At 37.4% G+C, this 15,026-nt stretch overlaps 1 protein-coding gene across 1 annotated transcript in view; it reads right to left on the reverse strand.

The window, feature by feature from the left end:
• Positions 1–303: 303 nt before the first annotated feature.
• Positions 304–15,026, reverse strand: part of RAB2A (RAB2A, member RAS oncogene family) — a 40,923-nt gene continuing 26,200 nt past the window's right edge. The window contains exons 8-9 of the mRNA XM_080380412.1: positions 4,227–4,295; positions 304–1,972 (exon numbers count right to left, since the gene is read on the reverse strand). Coding sequence (XP_080236538.1) covers positions 1,877–1,972; positions 4,227–4,295 — 165 coding nt within the window. The 3' untranslated portion in view covers positions 304–1,876. The remainder of the gene's footprint in view (positions 1,973–4,226; positions 4,296–15,026) is intronic.

Raw genomic sequence — 15,026 nt, forward strand, 5'->3', positions numbered from 1 at the left:
TCCTATGGTTTTACAGTCATGCAACACAACTTTCAAACTTCAGCTGAAGCAGTGTGTTTTATAAATGCAAACTTACAAATTATATAAAAATATATAAAGGTAAAATATAACTTCTAAACTTATAATAAACAGTTAACAGTTGAAAGCATGTAAATGGAGTAACCTCTCAACTTAAATAGTTGAAAACAATTACACTGAATTGCTTATAATGCTCCTAAATGTGTAAGAAATAGGTGAAGTCAGCAACTAATATAAATCCATACTGGTTGTCCCTTCCCCCAGATACAAACAAAAGGTTCCACATGTTTTTTGAAACTTTATTTAATCCGAGAACCACTGCTATGTTACACCTGTCAGGCTGAAGTTTATTCACTGTTCATGTTAAAGTTCTGACGATAAAAATGGATGACACGAGGATCCACGTCCCCCACTGTTGTGTTGCAGTCAGTATTGGTCCAGTAAGACAAGCGGTTTGCAGTCATTTCCTGGCAAACAACCCCCCCCCCCCCCTTTTTTTTTGGATACATGAAGCATGACCTAGCATTAGTGACACCCTTTTATCTGCAATTTATTTAAATAGGATAAGATGGAAACTCAGTTGTTTCCTCATTTGTAGGAAAAGTCACATGAATATTCTGTACTTTGACAAATAAACACTTAAACACAGGATTTTGTTTTGCAGTGTTGCAAACCTTTCATTTCAGGCAAAACACCACCCCCTCACCACCCCCGCCAACCACCACCATAATAAGTACCAAAGCATTTCTAGTTTTGATTTTCATCAAGATTTCCAAACTGGCAGATTTTATTTTCACACCCTCTTCACAATAGACAAGATGCTTACCATATATTTAGGATTACAAGTTGTCACTAAAAGAAAACTTTACACAACCACTGTACATTTAGGTTGAAAAACTGTCCTTGCATGAAAAATATACCTAGAAATCAAGTGGTAAATAAGAAAAAAAAAAAGTTAAGAAAAGATTAATGGTTTTATAATGTGCCATTTTAAATTTATCAAGTCCTCCTCTACTTTTCATTCCTACTCTGCTTTTACCTACAGTGTTCGTTAAGGCAAACAGCTAATCCATTTCTGAAGAGGTGCTGTGGAAATTGTGGACAAACAGCAAACATTTGGCATTAAAATAGATAGCACGTATGTAGCCTCTAGTAATACACATTAAGCATTTCTCTTGGACTTCAGGATAATGACAGGGGAGGATGAACATGCTAACAATGTCAAAAAGGCTTAAAATTTAGCGTCCAAGCAATTTCTATTAATGCTTCTGTAGTTTTCAAGCTCTTAGTAGTATAGAATTTATGCAAATGCATTAAAGAATTCTAGCTTGGCAAGTACACCCAAGCAGGTTATTAAACTATATATACAGAAAGTGATAAATACAGAATTTAAAAGAGTCCTTCCGCTTCTCTTTATAGCCTTGAAAACTGACAAAACTTGAGGACAGCTCTACAATATTAAACATTAGGTAACCACAGGAGCTGGGAAACCTAACTACACAAACTGATTAAAATACTCAGATGACTTTGTAGTGTTTAATACAATTCAGTTCGTAGTCAAGGGCACAAGACAACATTTAACAAAAATAGTCACATCAATTGACCTAGAAATCAAATGTAAATAGATATGAATACAATCTCCAAAATCTGTCTTTAAGTGAACATTAACCATTTATTCAAAGTTATACAAGAATTTGAAGGATAAAGTCTTCTGCAACAGGAAACCAACTTACAAGTTTCATGTCTCAGTTGAATTGAAGTGGTGGCGAGCGGGGTGGGGAGGGTGGGGTGGGGGGAGGGAAGGGTGAACAAACAAGTTAGTAGGCCCCATCCAGGCAGCTAGAAAGTAAAAACAGGCTCAACAGCAGCCTCCTCCAGCTTGTTGTCCTCCCTGATTGCCTGCAAGTGTTGCATTAGTAGCAGCATGTTGAGGGCCAATTTTTATGCCATTTGCCTGAAATGAAGTTTAATACACAGTGTAATTATTTCAGAACACTAATACTTGAAAAGCTTTTTTTTTTCTCCAGAAGATTATATAGCAAGTTCTCCTAATGTACGCAATAGATATGGCAAAGTTTATACGTTTTTTTAGCAGCATGTCCTTAGTGATTAAATAGAACTTAAAGGAAGATACTTTCCTTCTCATTTAAATTTTATCTCTGTGTTAAACTCTGTAGCTTAAACTGACACAAAAACACTGAGCAAGAGCTGTATTTTACTACTACTTGGCACAAGGCTTTAAAAATACATTGCGTTTGCTAGGAATGTATAACCTCTCCCCTCTCACCAAAATCTCCATTAGTTCAATATAAAACTTTTCCTCTCTAGACAGCATTTCTTTCTGTGTTGAATCAGCTGTAGAGGCTAAGGGCATATGAGTGTTCTGTGTCATCAATAATTTCTATGATCCCGAAAGACATGGCTACTTGCCAAGAACCCACACACAGTGTAGCTCTTTCATTCATCAAAATCACACTTATATCTTAACCCTCACTCCCTCAAGTGGATTTTACCTAAAAATACAGCACTTTGAGAAAAGTAATACAGTAGCTTCAGAAATTAAGCTCTTAAGGAAACTTTGCGTCACAGTAAATCTCAGATTTATAGTGCTTGGCAGTTGTTCTGCAACAGTGGTAGCCTTCGGGTTTCTGGCACTAGCTCAGTATTGACAGCAGCTGATGTGGTTTCTTTTCGCTCTTTGACTCCTCTTTAATAAAAAGCATGCCCTATGGCTCATTGGTTTTGCCCCCTCTGGGCTGATAGCAACTTCTTGAGGAATCAAGGAGCCAGACCTGGCATAAAGCCAAATAAGTAGCACGGACTGTTGGCTCTTGACAGCATATTGCAATCAAAGCTCCATAAGGCACAGTAAAGCAGTCAGCTACGATATGAAACTCGACAGATACAATGAGCATGCTTTTTCAGACACTGATTACTGTCCAATTTATACTGCACTACTGCATGCAATCTCTTTAGGAAAAACGTTAAAGTTTTGAATTTTTCATCACTAAACTGAATTTCAGAAATGTTTCACCAAAACACCATATATACGCACACATTTTCCAGGTCAGTGTCTTTGAAGGATTACTAACTATTCAAGTCTTATTTAGCGACAAGTTTCTTAATACAAATACTTTGCATATGACTGAAGTTTCCCAGTATTTCCTCTCAAAAGTCATAAAAGCAGTATTTTTAACAGTCTACAGTTCCTTACGTTAAAATACATTAAACAGAAAGAGGTGAAGCTATTTAATTGAGTTCTGCCAACTCCCTCACTACCCCTTCAACAATTCTGCAAGGACTATAATAGTTAAAAAAAGCAGACTGACAATCCTAGACAGAGAATGCGCCTATTCACAAAACAGAATGTGGCAGTGCAGATTTTCACATGTAGTTTCACTAAGCACCTCAGCAACGATATTTAGGAATATGCAGGATAAAAATTTCTGGGCATCAGAAAGGACTGACCACTTCACATTATCAAATTTAAACTTTGCTGTGTGACTTTTCCTGTGAATGTTAACAAAGGTCTTATATGAAGCTAACATTTCTATACAGTCCTAGTATTTCTATTTACTACCACTGAATTTGAATCTGTTTCTTCTATGGCCTCTCTCCTAAGGGCTTCAGGTTTTCAACAGCATAATAATTTCAAAATTCAAGAGACATTATATGCCATTCTAGGCTCTTGCATTACAGCAGTGCTGCCTGCTTCACCTCCCCACTCCCACCCCAAACAAGCAAAGAGACAGCCCTGATAATCTGTAATTTCAGTAATGTGCATAGGCAAAATGGCTAATCTTTTATTCCCTGCAGAATCCAGCCACCTAAACCAGGAACATTTCAAAAGTCTTTTATGTAACTCTCAAAGCAATCCCTCCCCTACACTGGACAGCTCATGGAGTGCATCTGGCATATCAACATGGTCCCCCATTTACATAGTGGAAAATTATCTTTGAAAACAGATGACACCATATGGAGAAATGGATGAAAGTAGATTTTCTTCTCTTTTGGGGATTTTATTATTTTGTGATGCTTCATGGATGGATAGGGTCACTTACTTTAATCCATTTTTATAACAATGGCAGACAATTCTATATCCAAATGGAACAGATAAATATTTTACTGTCCAGCCTTCCAAGGAACGTGAATTTTGTACATTTAAAAAAATCAACCAAACAAAAAGTATTCAGAGTACTGAAAGTTACCTCATTATTAATGTCAAAAACTCCTTCCTGGATTTTCTCGTAGATCTCCTTTGCGGTGTTAATAAATGCCTAAAACAGAGGGAAAAAAACCACAAACACTATGAATGCAATATCCTTTGGTGTAAGATACACTAACTGGAATCCAAGCTCATGTGCAGTTGTTTCAGTAAGACTTTTCTTCCTGACCTCAGCAGGGACAGGTAAGACAACAGCATTCTATAACCGACCCTGACGTGGCAATGGATCACACACTGTTTACAGAAACAGTGGTATTTTCATAACATCTGTATTCTGCAATCTGCTGTCCAGTAATTACAGGGTAAAAGTGGTTTTTAAGATATATAAATTACTTTTAAATTATTTATTTCTGACCCTTATGAATAGATTGTGTGGCAGATGGTTTCCCCTACCCTTAATATCTTCGTAATAGGCCACTCTAGATTAGAGTGCTTAGCAACATAAAACCACAGGGTACTTACAATGATGATGTAAGGATACTGTCTGCTGGATGAAACCTTATGCTATCATTTAATATTCACCTAATTTTAAGAATGTATTTTCTTTAATTAATCTTGCACACTATAGGCAATAGACAATAGCAGAAAAGAGGCTCCAGGTTTCACTATGATTTCTGAAAATCTGTTGTTTTAATTCAGAGAAAAGACTTTGACATTCAGGTCTGAAAAAGTAAGTTATGTAAATGTTTTTCGGTTAAAGTTTATAGTCAGTGATTCCATTCTTCATCTCTCATTTAACTTTATAGGTCAAGTAATGCCTAAAATAATGTACAATTTAAAACGTGATTAACAGCAGCTAGTAATTACAATCAGTATCAAACTTATAGTTCTTTTTGTTTTAAACTACTAACACCATGCAATCATACAAGATATGCTATCTTCTGCACATGCCTATTACAGGCAAATACAGATCTAATTCAAATATAAAAAAGTAAACAGGGTTCATGGAGAGGAACAAATCATACCTTTCCTCATTTCTACACTGGAAGCATTTGACTGCTGAACTTGCCACCAGAGCTTTGTTTCCTAATTAACAGGACTGATATGTTTTCACCTTTAAAGGCCTTACAGCTCCCCAGAGTAATCAATCTACTGCAGCTCAATTACTGCACCAAGCACACACCACAGCCAGTGAAGGAGACTTGAACGACTGCAGCAGGAGCGGAAAGATATGAATATGCATAAACTCTAAGTGGGTGATCGAATCATCACAGAGGGTCATGAGAATTTGCAGCAAAATAATGAGAAGAATTAATCATTGCAGATTCACAAGGCACTTAGGAAGTGAGTTCGTTTTTCAAACACGTGTTAAGAGCTGAGGAGAAAAATTGGCTTTTGACCAAATACGGATTGATTCAAATTCCTCAGAAACTGAAGTTTTCAATGTAAGAAAAAAATTTCAGATAACACACAAATTATTGTAATGGCCTCAGTCATGTGCCTACTGAAAGGTGCAAGTCAAAACCTCTGGAAATTCACACAGCTGGAATCCGTGAGAGTACACGCTTGCTTCTACTTCAGTCAGACATTAAACAGAACTTGAAGTCTTAAAAATTGTGTTATGATAACTTCATGTAAACCAGCACTTAACTACTGGCACTTCCACAAATTCTAGAAGATGTTGGCTAAGTATGCCTAGGCTCTCAGAATTAATTTAACGAGAATTACATTATATCTATAAAAATTACTTCAGACCAGCAAAACTAGAATGCATCTATCCTCACAAAAAAGTAAAATGCCTGGAAAACATAGTGTGATTTAACAACACTCAATCCCTCCCTTCCGCATGTACTGTACAAAGCAAAAAAGCATACCAAGTTCGGCATAGTCCATTTTAATATTAAACACATTGCCTAAGAAACCTTTGATCAGAGAAATCCAAATATTCCATTCATCTCAGTTTAATCATTTCAGATGTCTTGAAAAGATATCATCTGACCACCACGTTCCCATCAATGATTCTGGTGCACCACATACTAGTGTTAAAAACAGCACCTACTGTTATTCTGCATGGCAAAATGCCAGGCTGGCACTGGGTCAGATATAAATAATTCCTATTTGAAAACAGTGGTTTGACAAGAATATAGCACATAATAACAACTCTACCTCATGTTTTCTGCAGTTGGTATGGATTCTGAGAAAATACCGATAGCTATGAAACAACTTGCATCCTTTGAGACTTCCATTTGTTTCTTGCATCCATGTATTTTAAGTTAGCTTACGCTCCAAAGTGTAAGCAGACTCAAAATAACCACCTGAGAACTTTACTGAAAACGGCAGTCTACCTGCTTTAAGAATATCGTATCAGACTTTGGCATTGCATGCTAGTGCCCCAATTAGCAAGGACAAGAAGATGAACCCTGTATAATTGATGACTTCTAAAAATCTCTTTCAATACTGCATGTTCTAAGTCTTATCTGGAACATGCAGCGTACTATAAACTCTCAATTATTTATGAGCAGTTTATCCTATTTGCAGATTAACTGAGCCACGCATGCAGAAAGACAGAGCATTTCCCCCTCACATCTAGTTTGGATTTATTAGACCATGTGCAGGGGCTGCAAGAACACAGCTGTAGCACTTCACACGCCAACTCGGATCCAGGTGCAGTTTAGCCACTTCCACACAACACAAGACCTCAACCAGTAAGCCCACACGGACTCAGCTGGCTGTCTACCAAGCCTACTGCAGTTGCACTGTACATTCCCATAATGCTGCTGTTACTAAAATACAACACAAAGCTACTCTGGCACTTACACTCTAAATCAGCTCAGGCTCTGGTTTGTTTTCACTATGCCAGGAGACGCAGTACCAGATTCAATCCGGATTTATACCCAGTCACCTGAAGGATGGTGAGGCCCTGGTACACAGTACCTCCATTACACAAAAAAAGACGACAGAGACTTTTGCAAAAACAGTATGTTAAGACTTCCAAATATAAAAATTCTAGACTACATTTCAGAAAAACTAAAGAAAACAACGTAACTTCAGGAAAACTTCTACATTTAGTGTTTAACTCTTGGTTTTAAGAGTGTCAGTAATTTGTGATTTAGAAAGATTATGCATAAGACTACTGAATACATCTGTACCACAGCATTAAAAAAAAAAGTTGCATACAAGTTATTCAGTTATTTGTTTCAATATAACGTGTTTTTCAGTTCTGTTCACATTATAACTAGGTTCTCAAATATTTAATAGCCTGCCAAAGAAAATTACATTACTGTACAAGTAGGAAAGTGAGTCTTGTAAAATGAGATCTGCTTGTTGTGTCACATCAGCACCTGCTGCAAAGCTAACAAAGGAGCTTTTTGAGTCACAATTTATCAGTATAATATCACTTTAGATGATCTGTATAAGAAGTTTCCTAGATCATATTGCTACATAGGAAGCAAATAGTCAAGTCTCATAATGCTCACCTCAAAAAAACCCAAACCTCCAAACAACCCAAAACACAAAAAGCCAAGTACCAAACAGTACATACTGCACTTAAAAAAACAAATTAATCCTAAATACACTGACTGTAGAATTAAATCACCTTCAACATCCTAAACAAGGTTTACTACTCTTGAGACAAAACCAGGAAGAATGAATTCTGTAACTGGTAAAAACAATGCAAGAAGTAAGGGAGTATGTTCCTGATACTTCTGTCTTATGGAGGTTGTATTCAGGAATAATAATAAACTAAGGGCACCACATTGCACGTTGTAGAACAGCTACATTTAGTTTTCACTTGGCAGATGTCAAGAACATCACTACTCTTTCTCAGAGAAAGAATGCCCTGACAATTATTTAAGGACTTAGCTACAAGCCAAACATAACACGAAAAAAGTTGTAAATGAATCACTGACACTTTTCAAAACTATTTTTTTTTATTATTATTTTAAAAGCTCATCTTTCCTTAAAATCAGAACAGACCAGGTTCTGCACCGCCAGCTCGTGTAACATGCTGCCCTCTGGTGGCGATGTTAAAGTTAAATTTAGTGCTTTGAAACAGAAACTATGCAGTCATTATTTCTGGATGCTTTCTTACAACTAAATAAGGAATGTTTAAAGGTTAAATCTCTCATAGATTCTAAAGCATCACCCTCACCTCTGTGATCAGACAACACCTAGAATTTCTTCCTCCTTCCCAACTTCCTACCTTATCTTTTAGCAGCAAGATACGATATAGTTACATTACTCTAAAGAATGCATTTGGAAACAGTAACAACACGGACCGCAAATGGATTTATCCCTAGAGCATTCACCATCCCAGTGTGTAAGTGGTGCTCGATGGCCACTTAATAGAGTGAGATCCCAAAGCTCTAAGCAGCTGTTTCATGCACAGTAAGACAATACTTTTTACAGCTAAATGATCCTTCAGAAAGCAGCCTAGAACACTAAAGAGGCTACAAAGGGGTTAATTATCAAGCAGTAGGAAGGTGCTACATAATGAACCTATGCCACAAAAAGCACCCCAACACATTTGTAGCCTTATTTTTGAATTAAAGGTGCAAAGGCACAAAACAGAACTTGACAGCAATTTCTATGTATATGCCTGCTGGAGTGCAATCTTTCTGACAAGCTTATTGGGAAGATGCACATTACTAGAGCTTGAAGTGTCTCGAAGAGTCCTGCAGCTGCTGTTGAACAGTTAGAAATGACAGAGAACCTGAGGGAAAAAAGTAAACCCCTCAAATTAAGAATCCATCTCTCCACCAAAATCTACAGCTCAGGTAGGCAGCTATATCATACTTCTCATGCTCTTCTATAAAGCCTGAAACCCTTCAATGACTGAGACTTTTTGTTCTGATCATATGAGATGTCCAAGAAGCCCCAAGAACAATGGTAGAGCCCGTATTCCTTACTGCACAGCTGGGGAACAGTCCAAGGGTTGGCCACAAGGAGGTGAAAGCTGTGAATCTTCACTGGAGCCAGGTGTCCTGCCCCTTCTCTCTCCCACAGCTGAAATGACATGAGCTTCACTGCTCTATTTTTTCATGGGACAAACTGGCTAAAGCGCCAGCTTCACACAGCTGAAAGGTCACAGAACTTTGTTTTCAAGGAACTTGAAGAAATACTGGTTTTGATACAAAAGAAACCTAACTGTTGGGTTTGGTTGTTTTTGGGGTTTTTTTTAAGACTCTCATGAACTAGAAATTCTGCTCTTTTGCAAGTTCTAGTCAGATTACATCTTGTGTGTCACTTTACCTTATTACGAAAGCTATTAACATCCTAGGATTTTCAAGTCTTATTAACTAAATCCTTGCTAACTATATTACTAGGTCAAACAACTGTTTGTTTACCAGCAATTAGCTGTGTTTAGGGAGGGCATGGAGGGGAAATAAAATACACTTCTAAAAATCAGTTCAAATTTAGAAGCTGCTAAGAATCTCATCTTTCCATGAGTTTTAGATTTTTACCCTTCAGAATATTACAAAGGCCATCTTCCTTCCCCTTATCTGTGACCTGGTGGTACTACTGTTGAAGCTATAGGGCTTTTGAATATTCATTATCCATTTCAGCAAAAGTATGAAAGAAGCTGTCTGAAGAGAAAATTAAGTTACAGCTGAGACAAAACCACTGAGTAACCGTCCAGCTACATGCAGCAGAAGTGCTCTATTGCTTAGTCAAAACCGTTAGTCTATTCAGATTTTATCCTAAGTAATGAATTCATTATTGCATTCTCTTTATGTGCAGACAACTTGGAATAACGCAGAAATACTCTTAAGATGAAAGCTTGGCATAGGGCTATATAATCCCCTCCATATGGGAAACAACTTACGAAAACCAACTCCCACACCAGGAGTCAGTGATACACTAGTACAACTCAAATGAGATCAGCTTCTGAACAGTGATGGCGTCTAGCACTAGTTTGACCAGTATCCAGAAAGCTCTTTTGCTTAAGGTTGATCACATTAATAATTGTTAAAAGCAGCAGCCTGGAAAGCAAGAAGAATGCACAGTTACTGCAGTTTCCCAAATACAGCTAGGTATCTTTACTTCTTGAAAATCAGTAGTACATGTAAATGAGTTCAAGCAAATTATATTCCAGGGACACAAAGGTAAGTGCCATGTGTTGTGAAAGACCTCATCATCAGCCTGAGTTCATGCAAGTGATTCTACTCTGCCTCTACAAGTGTTAAGACACTGCCCAAGCAGATAGCACTCAGCAAGCTCTGAGCTACACAGTCATATACTGCTGTTGAGCTACCAATGAAAAAACAAATGTGATAAAATAGTTAACTTCTTGCAAATGAGAGAAAAAATTGATAAGTATTATGTGTCATTTTAATGCAAGGTTGGAAAATAACTGATGTTACAATTAAAACAAGTGCAAACATGTCTGGGGTTTGGACCTCAGACTTAGGCATATGCAAGTGAAAAGCGTACAGATAGGCATCACAGTGTTTTCTTACAGTAAAAAAACTGCAACACTGAATTCTGCCAACAGTACTTCAGAGGGCAAATCCCTCATCCACAGTTCAAGAAAACAGAACAGATAAAACCACCAAGATTCTAAAAGTTAACACTAGATTCCTTTCACCATGAATTAAAACCAAGTTCAATGTTTCAGGTCAAATTTAACTATACATTCTCCTGGGAGAAAGCCAACAGCCACGCTCAGAGTATACGTCACTGAACACCTCCAAAACATGGGCAAGTTTGTGGGGTTTTTTTGGTTGTTGGTTTTTTTTTTTTGGTTTTTTTTTTAAACAGAATTGTAAAGAAATGCAGTAGTGGTACAGCTTAGAAATCACTGAGGGAAAAGAAAATCACAAAAATTCAGTTATGTTTTCATAGCTGGTGACAGCTTTAGAAAGAAGCTAAAAGAAAATCAACAACCACCCCCTGCCCCATTTAAATAAGTACGATACCACTGATGAGAATAGTATAACTAGCCTTGCACTGCATTCAAATTATAACCCTGTGCGTAAACTTCCCCCCAGTAACCCTTTAATCCTCCCAACGATTCAGAAACTTCTCACCCAATCCCATTCCATATCAAACAATGATTTAACTCTGTGGCCACACTGAATTCTTAGGAGCCTCCACAAACTACAAAGGAAGAGCCTATGTCTACTTCCCACTCACAACTATCAACTACCTATTGTACAAACAGGGTATAAACATCCCCTAACAGCCTCTGCAACAAGATAAACAGCAAACAGGATATTCTCCACTGCTAAACATTTCTATCCAAGATGTGGGTTATGAGACATAATCCTGAAAACACAATGAACATTTTAAAAACGTCTTTTAAGACCCAAGCACTGAACAGGTCAGTGTGCTGCTACAGTGACAGATTGACTACACACAGCACTACACAGCGGTGGAAAAATCAGGCTTACACAAGGGAAACAGTTTAAGTAACATTAATGACAGAAGCTGATCTGTTCATATAAAGGAAAACTGCTAAAAACTCCACCATCTACAGCAAGCCATTTATGATGCAAGATCAGGTAAAGTTGGGTCAGAAACAATGTCAAACTGATCAAAACAAAGTCTAGAGGCTTGTCTTGTCACTCCTGACACAGAGAAACACTTAGTTTCAACTAGAGATGGAAAAATCCATTAGGAAAATTCTCCCCTCTGTCCATTTAGCTGTTTCTGTTACAACACAGGAGCCACACACCCATGTGCTGCTGTGTTTCAGTATTACATCTGCATGAGATGCAAGTAGTCTGTACACCGAATGGCTATGACTAGGACTGTAACACTTCCACAGCTATCTGCTTGTGCTTCACAACGCAGACCTGTCTGTTAACTTAGGTGGCACCACCAGCCTGTACGGCCACACTGCCCCTTCTGAATTCCCCAGTGACAAGAACTTGGTATTCAGTGTATAAAAGTGACACAGTTACTAGTCCTGTTGCAGCAGGACCAGGTGTTAGTCTGGACATAGACTAGAGACAATATTAAGTTAAGAAATGCATGCCAGATCTTGAACCAGATGCTGTAGAAATGCTCACGTAGTAAGCAGCCTAAGCTTCCCAAACTTGACAGTATACAAGGACAAACTTGATAGTATGCAAGGCAATGGCCCTACCAAAGCAGCTGTTCAGAAAATGTGGAATGTAGTGACAACAATACAGTAATCACATAGCCTACAGCATCTCAAGAATAAAATGAGTGAAAAGCACTTGCTATAGACTTCCTTTACACGTGTAGGATGCAAGCTGTACAGTGGTGAGACTTACTGATGTCAACCAAAACATATGTAAGAATTAATCTATCTTCTATAAATTAAAAAGACTTGAAAATGCATTGTGAGCAGTTCAGAAAAAAAAAAAGGACTGCTGTAACCTTGCTTTTTTACAAAGCAGAGTCAATTAGTTCAAAACACTTCCGAATGTTTAATTTTTTTCCGTGAAGAACTACCTCAGAAGATTTTTAGAACTGCCTGGGAAGCTTCCCTTACTAGTCTGGAAATGACTGATACAAGCAGCCAGCCTAAGAGGTAAAGATGATGAGTTTACCCCATTTTCTACTCTAAAAACATTCATTAAAGCATTTTTGTTAAAATAAAAAAATTCTGGCAACTAGTATTTCAAGCAGCCATGTATGTTCCTGAGGTATAGGCTACAGAGGACTACAGGATACAAGCTATTTGAGGAATGGCTTCTGTGAACAATCCAAGGTGATATTTCTAAACCCTTAACAATCTTGATTCTTTTGTCATGAATACTTGTGACTCAGATTCAGAAAAGTTTGAAAACTAGCTCTGTAATGAGAAAAAAGCCATTTAAACCACAGAACATGTTTGGCCAGGAAAAACAGTTATTCTTCCTAATTCTACTTTGGACAGGTACCTCAAAAGTTGGATCCATTTCTCTTAAAAGGGTGGAAGAATAGTTTAAGCCCTATTACTAGATACTGTGTAGCTTCTTTATTGTCACTTTTCCTGGCAATCACACTTACATTACCTCCTTCAGTACCCACAAATACACTTCCATTGCTCCTTTGTGTTGTATAGCAACCACTAAGCAACACTACACGGGCACAAATGAAGCAGGCCAAGGCTTTATTAATCAACTACATGATCTCAGCATGGTAAAATCCCTCTTTTCGGAAGGGAAAGAGGAAACAAGGCAGCAGTTGTTATCTGGAAATGTTCTGGCCTGTTACATCTATGCATTTCCATACGTACAAATGTGTGTGCCTTACAGTAATAGCGTCTTTCTCCAAAACACCCTTTTTGAGGAATATTTCCTATTGATGTGTAACAAGGGCAGAAGGTTGATAACTGAATTACAAATTAATTTTAAACCTTCTTTTTATCATTCTATAAGACTTCGTTAAATTCAGAGAGAGAAAAACAGAGGCCCAATAGGTGCATGTAATTCTGAAGTATTTCTGAAGCTGTATTCGTGTTAACTTGCTTGCTTAAGTTGTTGCTGTTAGCTCATCAGAATCAACATCTATCATTTTGCACTGGAGGTATATCCTTCTCAAGTAAAATCACCTGCTCTTTCAACACTGCTGATGATGCTGTATATTTAAACATTGACTTTAAAGATTTTTACAAGTATCCTAGCACTGTAATGGTTAACTACATAACCCATGCCATTATACATTACAATCATCAATGATTTATCAGCATGGATTAAAAATGCTGCTGAGTAGTTAGAGGGACATTTCTGCCCCCCAGACCCCATAGCTTTTTCCCCCCCCCTCTTCCCCCAATAACTTACATAGAATTAATAGAAAGCCCCTTTAACCTCAGTAGTTCTATCTAAAAATTCTAGTACTTTTCCAAACATTGAACATTCTGAGATTCAAATTAAATGCATAAAAATATTTTGATAATTTATCAGAAACCTAAGTAAGTAGAAGAAGGTGTCTGCTTCACCACTCAACACAAATGCATTAGAAACAATTTGATATAACTCAGATGCAAATTCAGAGACTTGCAACATCTAGCTTTTTAGATCCAGTGTATTTCTGTCAATGCAAAGAATCAACAGTATAACTTCCTTAGCTCCTAGTTTCCCAAAGAATCCAGCAGAATTATTCTCCATTGCCACCATGGAAGATAACATCTGTAGACAGGGCCACAGATTTCTTCTGCTTGAAATTTAATCTAATTTTAGCTGAACTTTCTCAAATGTTATTCTTACTGTTTAGTTTCTACACCTCCATGGAGTCACAAAACTTTTTCTTTCCAGTCTTCCTGAAGTCAGCTACTGAAGGCTTGCTAGATTTGCCTGGTTTGCATGCTTCTTGTTCTTGCCTCAAATGTTGCCCATTCCATTTCCTTCCTTGTTGCCTTCTATTTTCTTGTAACTGAACAGTCCAGAATCAGCATTAAAATGAAATGGTTTCTTTTATCCACAAAGTTGTATCTTTCAGCTACCGTGCCTACTACTTCTCCTCACTTATTTTTACTGGCTCAAAGGTTAAGATTTTGCTCCTTCAGCTGTAACTGTCTAGCTCATGCCACCTCTTTTAGTGTTCACTAAGAATATAATTTAGGGAATGCAGTTGATTATCACTAAAAAAGACTACATCCTAAAGCTTTTCCATCAGAATTAGGATATTAGTACATGCACACAATTGCTCACTTGTATCCTCAGAAGAAGAGGATTCTATTTGAACTTTTTTTACAGAGAATTTTATGCTCGTTTTCCTCCTGATAATCAGAAATGCATTAGGTACTGGAAAACTCATTCCCTAGCATGTATTTTTTGACACAAGCGCTAATGTTAGAATCAGGTAGTAACAAACCAGAACGAAGTCAGTGAAAGCTGGTTGTTACTATAACTTTTTAAAAAATACTAAATATTTCAAAACTTTAAGGGGC

The sequence above is a fragment of the Falco punctatus genome, assembly GCF_963210335.1.
Source record: "Falco punctatus genome assembly, chromosome: 3".
Taxonomy (NCBI): Eukaryota; Metazoa; Chordata; class Aves; order Falconiformes; family Falconidae; genus Falco; species Falco punctatus.